A 17,095-nucleotide genomic window follows, 5' to 3' on the forward strand; every position below is an offset into this window, starting at 1 on the left:
CTGCTCTGGCTCTGATTCCTTCGTCAGAGTTCATATCTGTGTTTTCAGAACCTTAACCATAGACATGTCTTAGTATTCAGACACTTCGATTACAGTATACACAATAAGATGAAGAAGTAGCTGAACAGTTGGTGTGTGATATTTGTGTACAGTCTGGGCTCTACACTATGTTGAGTGTATGACATTTATATGAGTGAGTGCTGGCACATTATAAACACACCTTTCTACTGTCTGTCTGCTCAGTTTCAGTGTCTGAATTCCTGTTTTCCATGGAACCTCAGTTAACTCTGTTCAGACTTGCTATCCTTGCCAGTACGCCTCTTAATTTCTTTTGCCAAAAAAATCACCCAACCCTTCCTGCCTGCCCCGACTACATGCCTTTAGGTCCTTCACTGTTTGCTTTGCACTCACACTCCTGACCATGTGACTGATTCATCACACAGAACTGATATTCACTGAGGTGTATTTTAGTTTGTTTTTTTTTGTGGTTTTTGGCCTGTGACCAAAATGGGTGGTTAAGTACGACTGCTGATCCTTCCCAAAGATACATCACCCTTTATATCAAACCACAGTGGGGGGAGTAGAACACAGACCACAGAGAGAGAAAACCTGAATCTGCAGCTGTAAGACAAAGAGGTAGTAAAAACAGCCTCTGTCTGAGGGTACAGGTAAGAACTTTCCTCATCTTTCCTCATGGTATGACAATTAATGATCAAAACACTTTACATGTCATAATGTATGCAAGATACTAATAGGCAAAGTTAAGTGTTAACAAGCTTTTTGGATGCCCGTGGACAAATATTTTGAGCATAGAAAAAATATCCAGGGCTTTCCTTGAATTAATTATCTGCAAATAAAAACAGCTTTCTTTTGCAGAGTGTTGGAACATTCACTCTGCAGTTTTAAGATTTTATCTTGTTTCTTTTTCCAGACAGTTTCCACAGAGTGACCATGGCTGAGTACAAGCTAGAGGTGACAACAGGTGACATGCAATATGCAGGAACATGGGACAACATATATGTCACCTTAATTGGAGCTGAAGGGCAGAGTGAGAGAACTAAGTTGGACAACTTTGGCACTGACTTTTCAACTGGGACAGTAAGTTAAATCCAGTTAAACATCACTCATATGGTGATTTCTTACATTAAGTCTGGGATTATGTAACACCTTCTGTTTGTGCAAACATTTATGTTGGACTCATATTTGTCTCTATCTAGTGACTAAATAGAGTACATCACGTGTAGCTTTTTTTATTTACTACTCTTAACAAGACATAGCATAATCGTGTGGAAATTTAGTGATCATCTCACATTTCACACAGATCACAGCAGAAACTATTTTCTGTTTCAGAACTGAGAACACTACAATAGGATAAAGCTCATTTGGGTATAAAAAAAACGGAGGAAACAACAATTCTACAGATCCACAAAATCAGGCTCCCATTCACTGTCTACAGAGCAGCTCAAGACATTATACCATGACATCACAAATTTGAGATTTCTCTGGTTTATGGCTTTGAGAGAGTAGCTTATGTTCACTAATATTGTTTGAACTTTTATTGGAGCTGGGTTGAAAAAATCGATTTAATCGATTTTAATCGATTTTCCTTTAAATGGCACAAAATCGATTCATTAATTAAAAAGTCGATCTTTTACTATAACTATTTTCCTCCGTGGACGTGTTGTACAGCCAGTAGCAGACTGCAGCAGCCTGCAGTACTATCAACCCAGGTAGCCTCGCGAGATCAGCATTTAGCACCTGAGGTCATGGCGAGAGATCTCGCGAGACGGCCGGACACTGAAGACAGAGCAGCAAACAGTGGTGGGAGCGCATCCACTGATGGCATGGGTCTACGGTGCGAGTATTTTCACTCGCATTTTCCCCTATAAATATAACGCTAATAATGTACGCATGTTTAATAAATGCACATCAGTTTCACAGAAAAAGATTAAGAAATACCACTAAGCATCAGCACACTGCTAACTGTCGCCTCAGTCTCTGCCTCATACAGATCTGCTGGTAAAGTTAACTTAGCGTTAGCAAGCGTGATAAAAGACGGCAGAGAGGCGACGTTGTGCAAATAAACCAAAGATTTATTAATTCTCTGTATCAGTAAACACATGGGCCGATAAGAAATGTGTTAACAAGCTATGCTAAAGCTTTACAAGCTATTCAGGGCTGCCGACGACAACGTTAACATGACAAACAACAAGGCTAACGTTACGGCTAACAAGCTAACGTACTGACGCTCCTCAGACACTCAGACACACACCGGACAGCCTCTCTGTCCTTAGCCACTAACGTTAGCTCATGTACAACACAGGCACCACACAGAAACTTTTACCAAGGGTCATAATGTGCTTCCAGTGACTGTCAAATCGCCAGCGAATGTTGTTTACACAGACACCGAGAACAGCATGCCTGCTGTCACGGGACAAAGATCCTCTGAGAAGAAATATGGTTCACTCTGCTCTGCCGCCAGGAACAAACTGGGAGGCAAAGATCCTCTCTGAAGAAGAGGGTTCACTTTGCTGCAGGGTTCACCTACGTATATTGTTTCTCTTCTGATACAGTCCATGTGTGCATCACAACCACTGTAGTGTATTGCACAAAAGCTTTCTAAGACAGTTACAGGCAGCAAACTTGTGGATGTCCTTTGTTTACATTTTTTGTAGCCACTTCATTTAAATTGTATGCCTTGTGATTAGATTTAATTTAAAATATTTATTTTGTATGTGTCAGGTAATGTTAAATAAAAGTACATGATGACTAATGAGTATTTTTAATAGTAATGCCCCAGGTCAGAGGGTTCCTTGTTAAATATACTTCATTAGTTCTCAGAAAATATCTTAATATCCAAGCAAATTTTGTATCATAATTGAAATATACTTGACTGAATCGATATTGAACTGAATTGAATTGAATCGAATCGAGAATCGTGAATCGGATCGAACTGAGTCCTTGAAAATTGAATCGAATCGATCGGGAAAATGCCACTTGAAATGAAATTTAAAACCAACGACTGAATCAACACAAATGAAAAAACTATCTTATCTGATTTGTGTGATTTAGGGCTGTCAAAAAAAAAAAAATTCGAAGTTCGAAATATATTCAAATATATATATATATTTTATAGGTTTGAACCTAAATTTGTACGTTAATAATTAATTAATACTATCAATAATGTTGTATATCACGGCAAATCCCGTTCGGGCGGAGATGGGTCGCGTACAAGCCGGGCCAGAGAGGGACGCAGCGAGGGAGGGAGACGCGCCGACGGAGGAGCCCGCTGCGCCAACACCACCCACTGCGCTGTCCGCGATGTGTGACCTGTTCAGGGAGACATACAGAAAGAGTGTTGCACCTGCTGCCTCCCTGCCTACCCTTTTTGAATTAGAGATGAAACGTTACCAGAATGAGACACCACTACGAGCCGACCAGGATCCACTCTTGTGGTGCACGCACTATAGTATCCAAACATTGCTCAGATAGCAAGGCAGAAGTTGGTCATACCTGGCACTTCAGTGAGGTCAGAATGGGTGTTTTCATCCGAGTGTCACGTTCATATTGCGCCAGCAATAAGCATCTTATTTTTTTGTGTTTTTTTTTGTAAAATAAATAAATAAATAAAAAAAAATAATTGATTCGAAAATATTCAAAATCAATTTCATGGTGCTTTTGACAGCCCTAGTGTGATTGGTGTTTTGTCACGGTGTTCAGACACCACAGTACCTCTACTTTTAGCGTAGGCGTGCACCCGAACATTGTCCAGAGATTTGGTGCTGCTGTCCTGGTTGTGATATCGGAGATGGGGGTGGAGGCACGGTTGAGACAAGAGTAGAACAGAACCGTGAAATACCTGGCGTTTGTTGACAGCTTGATTTTGAGGCTTTGTGTTTCGCACTGTGCATGTGGGACTCCACTGCCTTGATTCCCATCGTGCCGATTTTGAAACATTTCTTGCACAAAATACATCGTGCCTCGTATAAATTGCCTAGTACTGGTTTCAGCAATCCAGAAAAATCTTTGTTGGACAGCCAATTTTCATTAAATTTAAACTACCCCATGTGGTCCGACTGCTACATGAATGACGTGCATCTGCTCTGAGAGTCATGGCCGCAAACACATCACTGTTTTGTTGGTTCCGCTCTTGTGATTGCGTGATGTTACTGCTATTCGGCAAATTATTTTAAAAAAATAAATGTTACCTGTTATTTTTAGATTTGAGACTAATTGTAATCATAAAATCCTACTTACCATGTGTTAACATTTTTAAGACTTTTGAAAGATTGATTTAAGACATTTTAATGCCAATTAAGACCTTATTTTTAGATTAATGAATTCAATACCTTTTAAGACTTGAGGATCTGCGGGAACCCTGTATATGAACAGCATACAAAAACTACAAATAAAATTTAAAAGTTACACATAAACAAATCAGTAAACTAAATATAATATGGAGTCAGTAGTACAAAACTGCATTATCAGTGGCGTCAAATTTTTCTATATAGGATAAAAATGTTTAAGTTTAAGTTAAGTTTAAGTTTATTTACTTTATTAATCCCCCTGAGGGGAAATTCAATGTTTTGCCATTTAGCATAACATTTCTGAACACACCTTCTTGTAGAACAGCACATTTTCACTAATGTTAAATTATGTATAATGTCTTTAGTCTATAGCTTAAAGAGGAGATAAAACACCAAACAATATGTGGTTACTTAGTGGACTGTGGTTACTTGGATTTTAACCTTAGGGAAGACATGATCCTGCAATTATACTTAGCAGTCACCTCAACTGGCTAGAAAACAGGATAGCATTTCACTTTTTTTGCAGCCATCTTTTAACGAGCTAGATGGTTACGTCCCAAGATCAGGAATGAACAGAAATGAATGCAGCCAAACTGACCATGAGCAAAGGGGAACACACAGGTATATATACGCACAAAACTAACCAAAAGAACGAGATACAGTTGGAATAGGTGGATATGGGCCAAAGGAGGGAAATGGGGATTGGCTTGCAACAAGGGTGTGGTTGGCAAGATTGAGTGGAGCAAACAAGACTAAAACATAACAGGTGTGAAGGGAGACTCTGGGAACAAGGAAGGACCAATGAGACTGAAGGAAGACAGGTGTGATAAAAATATTGAAAAAAAACACACAAAGACAGGAAGCAAAACCAGACGTGACACATGAGAAGACAATCTACAAAAAGCATCGGCACTCATTTTTTTAACTTTATCTATGGTTCTTTGTTTCTCATCAAAACAGTAAAATGAGAAATGTGCTCTGCACTCTGTTTAACTGTGTCCAACATGGCCGCTGGGTCACAAAATTACTCAGTTTGCAGCTAAACAGTACACTGAAATATGTTTCAGAAAACATTTGAGGTGAGAAATTGGCAATGCACTAACAAAGTCTTGATTTATATGTGATCAGCACTGCCTGGTTTGACAGTTTGACCACAGTTCATGAGCAGTGATTGACACGATTAGAAGCTGTGTTATAGACTTGTCAGCTCTGATTGGTTGTTTTTGTTCACTTCAAGGCAATACAGTAGGCAGATGAGTGTTTTTTTTCAATGATTATCTGTCTCATTTAGTGCTGTGTGAATATAGTGACAGTTTCAGCAAATACGAAAAAAGGTTATTTTGTAAAAAGTTAACAACTGTAGCTTTATCAAAAAATGTAATATACGGTGCTGCTAAATCTCCCCGCTAACTGCCAACAAATATGGGTTTAAGCTGAATTTTCATTTCATTTTTCATTTCATTATTAATCAGTCAATGTATTTGTCACATGAAATCATGTAAATTACCATTTTAGTAAAATCCTGCCAGTTCCTTCAATTTCTGAATTAAAAAAAGTACTGTAATAGTTATATGTAATATGTAATATAAGATTCATATATGACAGTCAAAGGCATGTTAATTTTGAAAAGTTTTACATTACTCTTTTTTCAATAAATTTTGAATTTTGGATTCAACAACACTCTACAAATGTTTGGGTCACATAAGCTGGAAACAATCCCACCATTGGAATCCAATTCTACAAATAGTATAATACTTTTCATATTATTGTAGTCTAATATTTATCTACAACTGTGCAGAAGTACGGGTTTAACAGAATAAAGAGACAAAAAAAAATTAGCAAAGCATTTATATGTTGATTCTGAATTTGAATATCACCATGAATGAAGCTTTGAAGCTTCAAATTATTTGGTACAGCCCTACCATATTGTATTTCTTTGTTTATGTTTATATTTATCCTTAAATCAAGACAGGCATCTACACCGTAAAAACCAGTTCATCTCTGGGGAAACTTCTGCTGGTCAAGATGGAGAAAGACCCTTTTTTGATTCTCCCAGAAGATGAGTGGTACTTCTCCAAAGTAGTGGTGACGACTCCAGAAGGAGAAGCCATTCTTTTCCCCTGTTACAGATGGATCTCCAGAGGAGAACTGGTGGAGCTGAGGGGAGGGAAAGGTCTGCCTCAAAGCCCCCAAATAATTGATATGTACATCATTAATATGAAGATTTATGGATATCACTCATTGATATAATTTCTTTGCACACTGTTTACTGACATTTTTGTAAGTTTCATGATTTTTCCGTCTGTTATGTTCTTTTGACGCCTCAGCCATGAAGGGTTGTGAGGAGGACCATCCCCTGTTGATTGACCACCGGAAAAAAGAGCTGATACATAAAAAGAGCTTGTACCAGTAAGTTTTAACGTGTGCAGTACAGCATGTACATAGAACTGCTGTTAAGATCTCAGAAATTTATCTGGAGAAATTGTCAATGTGCATTTTGGTAAATTTTTATTTTTTTAAATTTTTTTTAGATGGAAGATTTTGGATGAAAGACTACCCCACGTGATCCATTTTGATGATCCGTCTGAGCTCCCAGCAAATGAAATCGGCTACTCTAAATCCAAATCAACTGAACTATATAATACGAAATTAATGATGTGGGTTTATATATAGATAGATAGATAGATAGATAGATAGATAGATATATGATGGAGCCATACTTTCTATGTTTTGAGGCACAAAGTACATTTTAGGTATTAAGTATTGTATTGAATTATTATTAGTGTGTATTATTAAGTGTGTTGTTTAATCCTGTGTCATGTTTAACCCTTTTTTTCTTACTTCAGCGGTCTTGAACTGAAGTTGAAGGGGATGGTTGGATCTAATGAAAAATGGAAAAACTTTGAAGACATGAAAAAAATCCTCTGGCGCAAAAAGACGACAATGTCAGGTAGATTTTTTTTCCTATTTTCCAGTTCTGCTGCATAAATTATCACAACAATGTCGTTGTCATGGTTTCATATGAACACATAGATATAGATGTTCCTCTTGGGTAAAATAATTCATTTTTACATAAAGTAAAAACCTTTCAGTGACCAACAAATAATACTGTTTTGGGTAAAATGCCCATGATCATCATGTTGTACTTCAAAACCAAAGACAGAACAACAATTTAGATATTGTATTTTCTATTTGCTGTTCTTCCAGAGTACGTTGCAGAGCACTGGAATGAAGACGACTTTTATGGATCCCAGTTTCTGAACGGAGTCAACCCCAATGTGATCAAGCGCTGCTCAGAGCTTCCCCCAAACTTTCCAGTCACAGAGGAGATGGTGAAGCCATTCCTGGCAGAGGGAACCTCTCTGCAGAAGGAAATGGAGGTATGAAAGAAGAGTGGCTTTAAATAGCTCATAATCTTTGCTTTGAGATGACTTGTGCATTTAAGGAGAGTACTTAAATCACAGTGGAAAGTCCCTGCATCCAATTGCCTAGATTTATTACCAATCTGTGATACTTATTGATGTCTTCAACATTTCCTTCTTGGGTCTTTTCCTGCCATACAGAAAGGCAACATATTCCTCTATGACCAGAAGAAGATGGATGGAATACCCCCGAGAGCCAAGAATGGTGAACCTCTGCATGTGACACCTGGTCTCTGTTTGTTGTACTTAAACCAAGAAGACAAACTGATGCCAATAGCAATACAGGTATTTAAATGACAAATAAATCAATGACATTATCTATACTGTATAAAACTAAGTATACCATACATTAGTGTGTTGTCAGAGGGAAGGCGAACTGCACTAATTTAACACATACAAATATTACTATTCTGATTATTGTTATTATCAATATTAATTTTCTATTTGTTTATTCATTTATCATTTTACATTCCAGTTACAACAGCAACCCTCTGAGCAGAACCCCATCTTTCTGCCCAGTGACCCAGAGACTGACTGGCTGCTGGCCAAGATGTTCATCAAAAATGCAGATGTGATGGATCAAGTAGCAGTCCAGCACCTCATGAACACTCACTTTCTGGCAGAGGTCTTTACTGTTGCCACTCTCCGCAGTTTTTCTGTGATTCATCCCCTCTACAAGGTAAAATTACACAGCAGAGGTCATACTGCTATTGACCTTTTTTTCTATTACCTTGGCCAGAATCATGGATCATAAAAGAGTGGCTTTTTGCAGTCAGCTGTATCTAAATAAGTCTGCCCTTGGATGTATGAAAACATTTTTTAATCCATCAGGGTGTACTCTTAAAAAAAAAAAAAAAAAAAAAAAAAAAAAACAAGAAGCCCTCAAAGAAAGCCTGTTGTCAGTTTTGTTTGCTTATGGCTTCCTTTGGAAGTTGACACCACCAGAATTAACTTTTAATTTTTTCCATCCTTCTGTACAGCTGCTGTTCCCACACTTCCGGTTCACTCTGTCCGCAGGCATTTCAAGTCGCAAAACTGTTTTGTCACCAGAGGGGATTTTAAATATTGTATGGCTCTTTAAAATATACATTTCTGAATATTCAGACTATTCCACTTTTATTGCACCATTGCAAAACTTAGTTTTAACCTTTGATTTGTTTTACTATGTAGACTTTTTTCTACTTCAAGAAACCTGTCTGTAGATGAATATTTGTGTATTACTGATATATTAGAGTTCACTTGGCTATGACGGACTGCAGGAGCTCATGAGAAGGGCTCACTCTGAAACAACCTACAGCTCCCTCTGTCTGCCAGAGAACATCACTGCACGAGGACTGGAGTCCATACCCAACTTCTACTACAGAGATGATGGCCTGAAGCTGTGGAACATCATCAACAGGTTACCGTTAAATAAATATTGCAATTGTTTATCATGATTAATTTCACTAACAATGGCTTAGAGTCCTTATGTCTTTTCAACTCACCCTACAGAGCATGCACACCATTATCAAGGCTAAATCTTTACTGCAGCGGCCTGGGGTTTGATTCCAGCCCGCCTTAAAATGCCTGAAAATATCTTAAAAAATAAATAAATAAATAAATATAATTAAACTGTTCTGTGTTCACCAGCTTTGTGAAGGCAGTAGTGGAGTACTATTATCCCTCAGACAGTGAGGTGCTGAAAGACACTGAGCTGCAGGAATGGATCAGTGAGATATTCACACATGGCTTCTTAGGAAACAAAGCTTCAGGTACTTAAGCCATATAAAATAAGCACAAAAAGTAAGGACATTTGTTTTTGGTAGATTATTTCTTTATTGTAACAGTGCTTCTTGGCAATACATCTTATACCACTGGAAAGCCTGTTTATTTCCCTTTTAAATGGTGCCACATTTGTAAGGAGCATGCATTTGTGGGATGAACAGCAGAGCTGAGTATGTGGGTTGCGCCCATGAAAAAATTGCCAAATCTTCTCTGCCAATGCCAAACAGCTTTTTTTTTCTTGCTGTTGACTCTTGTTTGGTGTTGTTTGGTGGATTGGATGATTGACATCTAAAGAAACAAGACATATTGGAAATTTAACAGTTTATTCATCTACAGTAACAAACAGGAGCGTCAGTAGCATGTGAAGAACCATACCTAAACAGTCTGGCATCTTGTCCTCATGCTGGTCACCAGCCTGGTCACACACTGCTGTGGGATGGCATCCCATTCTTCAACCAGCATTTGTCACAAGTCAGCCAGCGTGGTTGTGTTGGTCACTCTGGCACCAACAGCACGTCCAAGCTGATAGACAGGCTTTCCAACAGTATAAGATATACTGCCAAGAAGCATTGTTACAACAAAGAAATAATCTATCAAACACAAATTTCACAAGTTTTTGTGCTTCCTATATATGTGTGTATATATATATTTTTTCCAATGCAGATAATGAATGCAGATAATTGACTTATATCATTATCATTATTACTATTATTACTATTACTATTATTATTATTATTATTATTATTATTACAACTGTGCTGTCAACAGGGTTTCCAGCAGAGTGTCAGACTGTCGCCGAAGTGATCAAGTTCATCACCATGGTGATCTTCACAGTGACAGCTCAACATGCTGCAGTAAACAATGGGCAGGTGAGATCATAAATAGTTGGGAAAATAGAAAACGTCGTGGAGTTTAAACAAACTTGATAAATAATCAAACGATGGTGACTGATCTTCAAATGTATGGAACACACAGCAGTTTTGGGAAGTGCTTTATCATCATTTTTCTTTCAGTAGGAGATCAGCTAAGTTTTAAACCAGGGGACATATAATACTGTATTTTTTTAAGATAGTTTTACCTTCTATGTAATTATTAATATTATATCAAATTCTATACAGTGGTTTTCCATGATACCCAGGCCCCTGACCCCACAATAATAATATCAACAAAAAAAAAAAAAACATTTGAAGATCCCATCTAGTCATCTGGATGGGATCAAAGACGAACAACAGCATCAGTCATTTGTTTTACCATTTGAAACTCAAATTCAGTTTTTTAAAAGCATCACCTCTTCCATAATTCAGTTTGACTACCACTCCTGGGTGCCCAACGGCGTACTACTGCTGAGCAAACCTCCTCCAACCACTAAGGGGCAGTCAAGCATGAAGACAATTTTGGAGACCCTCCCAGATGTTGGTCACACAGTGAAATCTGTAGCACTGGCTTGGGCCCTTACAAGGGCGTATACTGATGTGGTAAGTTTGGTGATTATGAACAAAAATCACTTTAAACCATCCCTATTTTAAAGTGCTTTAAAAAACTACCTAACAAAATACTGTGTCAAAAAGATTGTCTATTTTGTAATTTTGACAGGTTACCTTAGGTTCATACCCGGAGGAACGATTCAATGAGCCTGCCCCTAAGCAGATGATTGAGAAATTTCAAGCAGAGTTGTCCCACCTCAGTGAAGCAATTACATCAAGAAACTCCCAGCTTGAAGTACCCTACACGTATCTGAACCCTGCTCAGATAGAGAACAGTGTAACTATTTAAGAAACTGTCAGGAAGATATTATGGATGACACAATAAGTGTCCATGCATTTCTAGAAACCTGTCTTGCTTGCTGGGAGGTGTTATACTTTGCATATGGTATATACAATAAGTGAGATGTTGCATGCTGGGACAAGAGAACTATGTTTTTATTGTGTCAAGATGAATGACTGTAATAATGTTCCTGCTGGTACAGTGAAAGAGAACAAGACTAAGGGGAGGAAGGGAATAACAACTGTTATTTTAGAGGAAAGGGGAATTACATTATACTTTTTTGTAAATGCTGGGTATCTACTGGGTACAGCTCTGGGAAACAAAACTGAACATACAAAGTGATTGTGGTAAAACATATCTCACAGTTACAATACCAAAACTGCAGGGGTATAATAAGCTCATGAAAAGGGCTTTCGCAGTTAATGAGGAACATACCAAAACTAGACACCATCTTGTGTCACTACTGCTGCAATACAGCAATCCGCGACCGTAAGCGATTGCTGGCCATGGGTGGAAAGTGGGTGGGGGGCTAATGCTACTTTCCTTACTTAACCCTTGCTTGGACCACATCCATCTTCAAACTCAGCCTTCATAAAGAGGGGAATCTAATACCCACTTCAACAGTTCTTACCCCCCTACCTCCGGCCCTTTTGCTTAGACCACACCCACACCGCAAGTGTGTTTTCTTTTCTAGGTTTGTGTGTTCAGATCCAATGTAGCACACCTAACCCCCTCCGCTGCATTGGCCCAGATCTGTTTACAGCTACCCACATGTTCCGCCCCATCTTTACCTAATCAGCACCTCTCTTGTGGTGGTGGTGATTTCTGATCCTGCCAAATAGTTTGATGTTATATACTCCTGTGAGTCAGTGTTTACCAGTCAGTCACAGTGGTTTACATATGATTATCTGCAAGTCTGTTGATTAAGATTGTCTGCCTTGTTTTGCTGTTGTTGTTTTTTTTAACTCTGGGATTCTGTACTTTTGGCTTGCATAATCTGCACTGTCTATTGGACTTCCACAGTGGCTTATTAAAAGAGTTCTTTAATTCTATTTCTGCCTCTGCCTGGTGTGTTATGCTCATGTGTCCTTAATATATAAGCAGCATGTACAGAGGTCCCCAGATCAGAGCATGTGAGCGGAGCGGAGCGGGTGAAAATTTCCGCTCCTCGCTCGCAGACCTGTCACTTTGCGCCGCTCGTCCGCTCCGCTTGGTTCTACGCATTCTTCGCTTCGCATAAATTTTATCCCGCTCCACTCGCTCGCCACTCCGCTCAGAACAACTGCGTCGTACTACCCTAACCTGTAATCTTCTATTCACAAATAAAACGGGGTCTGCCCATTTTTCCGACAGCCCACTGTTCCGACCATATTAAACCCATTGTTTTTGATGCCCTGTGGTTAAGGTCTTTTTAGGTTTAGGCACAAAAACTACTTGGTTAGGGTCAGGAAAAAATCATGGTGTGGGTTAAAATGAAAAAGAAAGTGGCAAACATAAGCTGTGAGCCTGCTCCGCCTCAAGCCTTTCCCAGCTTTACCATCAAGGCAGAAATACGCCCGTCGGGAGCCGTTCAGCACCGCGGAGAGCTCCCCACACAACCCCGACCCCAGAGTTAATAACAGGAGGTTATGGTGTTTCATTCTCTCCTCTCTATGACACTTGTATCTCGACCAGTAGTCTACTTTTGTTGCGTTGCTGATCCTCTATGGTACACAAATACAGTAATAATCACATATCGGAACAACGGGACGTCTGAACAATGAGATGTCGGAACAATGAGAGGTCGGAACAATACTACGGCACCAATAAAACATGAGCTTGGTAGATTCTCCGGGGAAGCCCTCTCCCCGCAGTTAGGGACCGTTCTACACAGTACCACTGGCAGGGTGGAAATAGTCAAAGTGTGGAGGAGATGGACCAGGTTAAGCGGCCGACCTCCGAAGCCCTCTCGCCTCTCCCCGCAGTTAGGGACCGTTCTCCAAGGTACCGCTGCTTCTCTTCTCAGTTTCTTTTCTGAAGTACACAGTAAACTCCATAGTTTTGAAAGAAAATAGTGTGGGTGTGCGCAGGTGCAAAGATGTATTCTGGATGGGGCATGAGCGACCGGAGCGAAATTGGAGCAAGAGATAAGGCTCCGCTCCACCTTTTAAAAAAATAGCCACTCCTCGCTCAACACAAAATCCTCCCGCTCCGCGCTCCGCTCCGCTCACATACTCTGCCCCAGATACTCCTGTCATTACTTTCTGAATTATTGTTTTGTGTTTTGTCTTTTTAAATACATATATCCACCTTATTTTCAAACACGGAAGTAAATAGTGATCAACTTCCGTTTTTTTGTGCGTGACTTCCGGTCAGCCGCTTTCCCTCATGCTTTCCCTTACCGGAGCTAATGGTGCAAGCTAATTTTTTTCAATTTTCAGTTGTTTATGTTAGTCAATCAGTTAGTTAGTTAGTCTGTGTATTTTGTATAGATAACTGTGCCCACGTTTCCGTTATAACGGAAATTTATTCCCTCTAAACGCGAATAAATCGCACGTCAATCATAAACTATGAACCAAAAAAGCACAATCTATCCCGAGTGAGACAAACTGCTTGATCCCCATCTCCAGTGTACCAGCAGAGAACCTGCAGAACCGAATCAGCGAAAAAACACACCGGGCTACACAGCCTCTTTACCTGAGCAGCTGAAGCTGCGGCTCACACCCTTGACACACAGACACACAGACGGTGCTTCTGCATGCCAGCCAAACGTGTGCGCAACTGTGAGAAATAAATATGTGAGGTGTATGCTGCTTTTCTATCTTTTTTTCTTCCTTTCTGTCAGCGACATACACTCCTAACACAGGACGGGTTGTTTTAGTTGACTGAGTTGATCATTAAGCCATAGTGATGCGCGATCGGCTCTGATAGCACCCGAATCAGCATGTACGCATCAACCATCCAGCCGTTACAACATGATTGAGCTAGCAAAGCAGTTTTGTGTTGCTATGTGTGGTATTTATTCAGTTTTGCGAAATCACGATGACTAGAAAGCATCAGTGGCTGCAGCTGACAGGGACAGCTAACAGCAGCAGCAAAGCTAACATCAGGATCGTCATCCGTTAAAAGCCTCCCATTGTCGGCTACGACATGAAACTACTCCAGTTAGCTCAATCATGTTGTAACTAAGACATCCGCTGGAGAAAATATTTTTTTCACGGGCCACTTTGTGAGTTTAGTGAGTTATTACAGACACGGCTAACGGCTAACGGTTAGCCCAGCTAATCTACGATAACCATGTTATTAATTACACACAGAGAAAATACTAATGTTTGTTCAGCCATTGTGTTTATAGACTTTACAAACATCAGATTAGTCTAAACGGTGATATAGTGACGTGAAAAATGTGATATATACATATATATATATAGCTAAACTCAGCAAGGTAAACAACAAGGCAATTCCCATTTACACAGTGGTAAGAGTGCTGGACCGGAAGTGTCGCACAAAAAAACGGAAGCTGGCTGCATTCTGTTTTGCCTCCGTGTTTCCGTGAAAAATAAGGTGGATACTGTATATATATATATATATATATATATATATATATATATATATATATATATATATATATATAGAGAGAGAGAGAGAGAGAGATAGATAGATAGATAGATAGATCGATAGATGCTCTGTATCAACAGTGCTCGGCTGAGAAGACATGCATGCAGGCTGAAATTCAACCGAGCTTTTCTGTTGGGAGACGCAGTGACATAAACCAATAGTGTGTAAGAAAAATAATAACCTAACATGAAATCTAATTCAAAAGCACATGCTCCATGCCCAGCGCTGTCAGTCCTTATAACTTGGTGCAGGTGATGGCAGGAAACATCAGATTGATACTAAATATATCAAAACACCCAGCAGTACCAGGTAGCAAGCAGTGTAGTCAGATTGGAACCAGAACAGCACATTCTCAAATCATGGGCACACTCCAGGCCCTCAGGGGCTTGTGCATCAAGAACATGTTCCTGACAATTAGCACTTGACACGTAAATGCACGAATTGGGTACAAATGAAAAACAAAGAAACAAACAAGTTCCTACTGGTACTTAGATGAAGGTGCAGTGAAAGAGAAGAAGACTATGGGGAGAAACAACTGGGTATTTCAGAATAAAGACAAAATAAATTCTACTTTTTTGTATATACTAGGCATCTACAGGGTACTAGCAAACAAAATTGAAGTTTTGGGCAAGTTGTGTTAACAACACTAATATTCTGTGGAACCTATAAAGTAGCAATTTAAATGTGAACCTGCCATGAACTCTTTACAAGTAAAGACTGGTGGCTTTTAACTGTTCTGTCTCTAAGTCTTTCTTGTGAGTCTGTGTTCAGAACCAATAACAACTAATGCCAGTTGCAGTACAGGTATTTCAGTGTGTTTTTTACAATTTTACCAGTCATATGTTTCTTATGACACTATTTCAAATAGTTTTGTAAAAAATAAAGTGTGTTTTTATTACATTCCAGTTGCATCAAAAACCTTATGGCCCAGAGACTGACCAGCTGCTTGACAAAATATTCCTTTATTTAGTTATTTTTAAAATGCAGATGTCTTAACATTAGGAAATCTATCAGTAGTCAATAGTTGTTTGAGAACACGGGAACATCAAGTTTGACTTTCGGATATTAAAGGCGCTGTATGTAAGAATGGCCAAAACGGTTACTGCACTCAAATTCAAAATACTGCCGCGAGTCATGTCTGCCCCCCCTCCCCTACAGATTCGAGGTTGCTGGACAGCGGCACGCTGGAGACTGATTTGTTTGCCCACGGGTGGCTGCTGTGGCAGGGCCGTGTCGCCGCGTCCCTGATCTTCGGTTTTCCAGCGGACCGTTTGAGCAAGTCCGGCTTCTGTGCTGCTAACGCTGCTGCTGGGATACAGCTGAGGAGGAGCTGGCTGCTAATGCTATGTACTGGGACACTGCTAATGCTGCTTCCTGTGCTGCTGTAGCTCAGTCGTAACTGTAACTGATGCTAAGACTCTACTGACTGCGTAGCTGGCAGACGGTGGTGGGTGGCACAACAGGCCAAAACACAAATTCAAAACATAAACATGATTTGCGGACTGCAAAAAATTTTTTTAGATGCAAATATTCTGGCTGTACTATTATTGTCGGTGAGATCAGTATGTTATATGAACATTATTCCTTAGTCTCTGTGACATATTTGCTTTAGATTTCTTACATATAGCTCCTTTAAATTTCTAATTTTCCAGAACAATAAATATAATGATTGTTTAGCTGAACCTTCTTACTGGATGATAAAATCACCCTCAGGATGTGCTGACTATTATAAAAATATTTGTCAATACAGCTGATTATCCCACATCTACGTTACACTCTCTAGACAAACATTGAAGGCCACCAGTCCCATTGGGCTTTAACTATAGTGTTGTCTTCACAGTCCTACACTACAGTAGAGCTCTACACTATAATGTCAAAAGGAGTAGCTGTTTGTAACGTGTTTGACATTTAAAAAAATGTTTACACATGTGGGTGTTGGCGCTGTGTAAGCCTTTCTTTCTGCTGTCAGCTCAGTTTCAGTGTCTCAGTTCCTGTTTCCAACGTACCTTCAGTTAATTTGGCTTAGACTTGCAACCCATGCCAGTAAATCGATATATTTTCAATTTTGTCAATAAAAACTCGTCTGCCTGAACTATATGTTTTTGGGTCCTTCACCAGGTGCCTTGCACTCACTCCTGACAGCCTATCACATTGTGTATTTAATTACTTACCAAGTAACTAATGTAACATGCAGAACTAATATTCAGTTAAGTGTGTTTGTCAGACTTAAGGTTGGTTTCT

General features: G+C 39.5%; 1 protein-coding gene across 2 annotated transcripts; it reads left to right on the forward strand.

Annotated features, from left to right (window-relative positions):
* Positions 1-474: 474 nt before the first annotated feature.
* Positions 475-12,309, forward strand: LOC117270947 (hydroperoxide isomerase ALOXE3-like). Of its 2 annotated transcripts, XM_033648977.2 has the most exons (15): positions 475-668; positions 932-1,098; positions 6,276-6,480; positions 6,635-6,716; positions 6,839-6,964; positions 7,154-7,257; positions 7,515-7,687; positions 7,871-8,014; positions 8,205-8,408; positions 8,710-8,796; positions 8,962-9,128; positions 9,359-9,480; positions 10,262-10,362; positions 10,798-10,968; positions 11,087-12,309. In XM_033648977.2, the coding sequence occupies exons 2-15, from the start codon at positions 952-954 to the stop codon at positions 11,264-11,266; spliced, it is 2,013 nt and encodes a 670-aa protein (XP_033504868.2). In that variant the 5' UTR covers positions 475-668; positions 932-951; the 3' UTR covers positions 11,267-12,309. The 2 variants fall into 2 exon arrangements, with proteins under 2 accessions (XP_033504868.2, XP_033504869.2); XM_033648978.2 differs by lacking the exon at positions 475-668 and having other exon boundaries at positions 960-1,098; positions 6,280-6,480.
* Positions 12,310-17,095: the final 4,786 nt, after the last annotated feature.

The sequence above is a fragment of the Epinephelus lanceolatus genome, chromosome 13, assembly GCF_041903045.1.
Source record: "Epinephelus lanceolatus isolate andai-2023 chromosome 13, ASM4190304v1, whole genome shotgun sequence".
Lineage (NCBI taxonomy): Eukaryota > Metazoa > Chordata > Actinopteri > Perciformes > Serranidae > Epinephelus > Epinephelus lanceolatus.

Coding starts and splice junctions, on each gene's coding strand:
- LOC117270947 (XM_033648977.2), top strand. CDS start 952: ATGGCTGAGTACAAGCTAGAGGTGACAACAGGTGACATGCAATATGCA. Junction 8,015..8,204: donor TGATGCCAATAGCAATACAG/GTATTTAAATGA, acceptor TTTACATTCCAG/TTACAACAGCAACCCTCTGA. Junction 9,481..10,261: donor CTTAGGAAACAAAGCTTCAG/GTACTTAAGCCA, acceptor TGCTGTCAACAG/GGTTTCCAGCAGAGTGTCAG.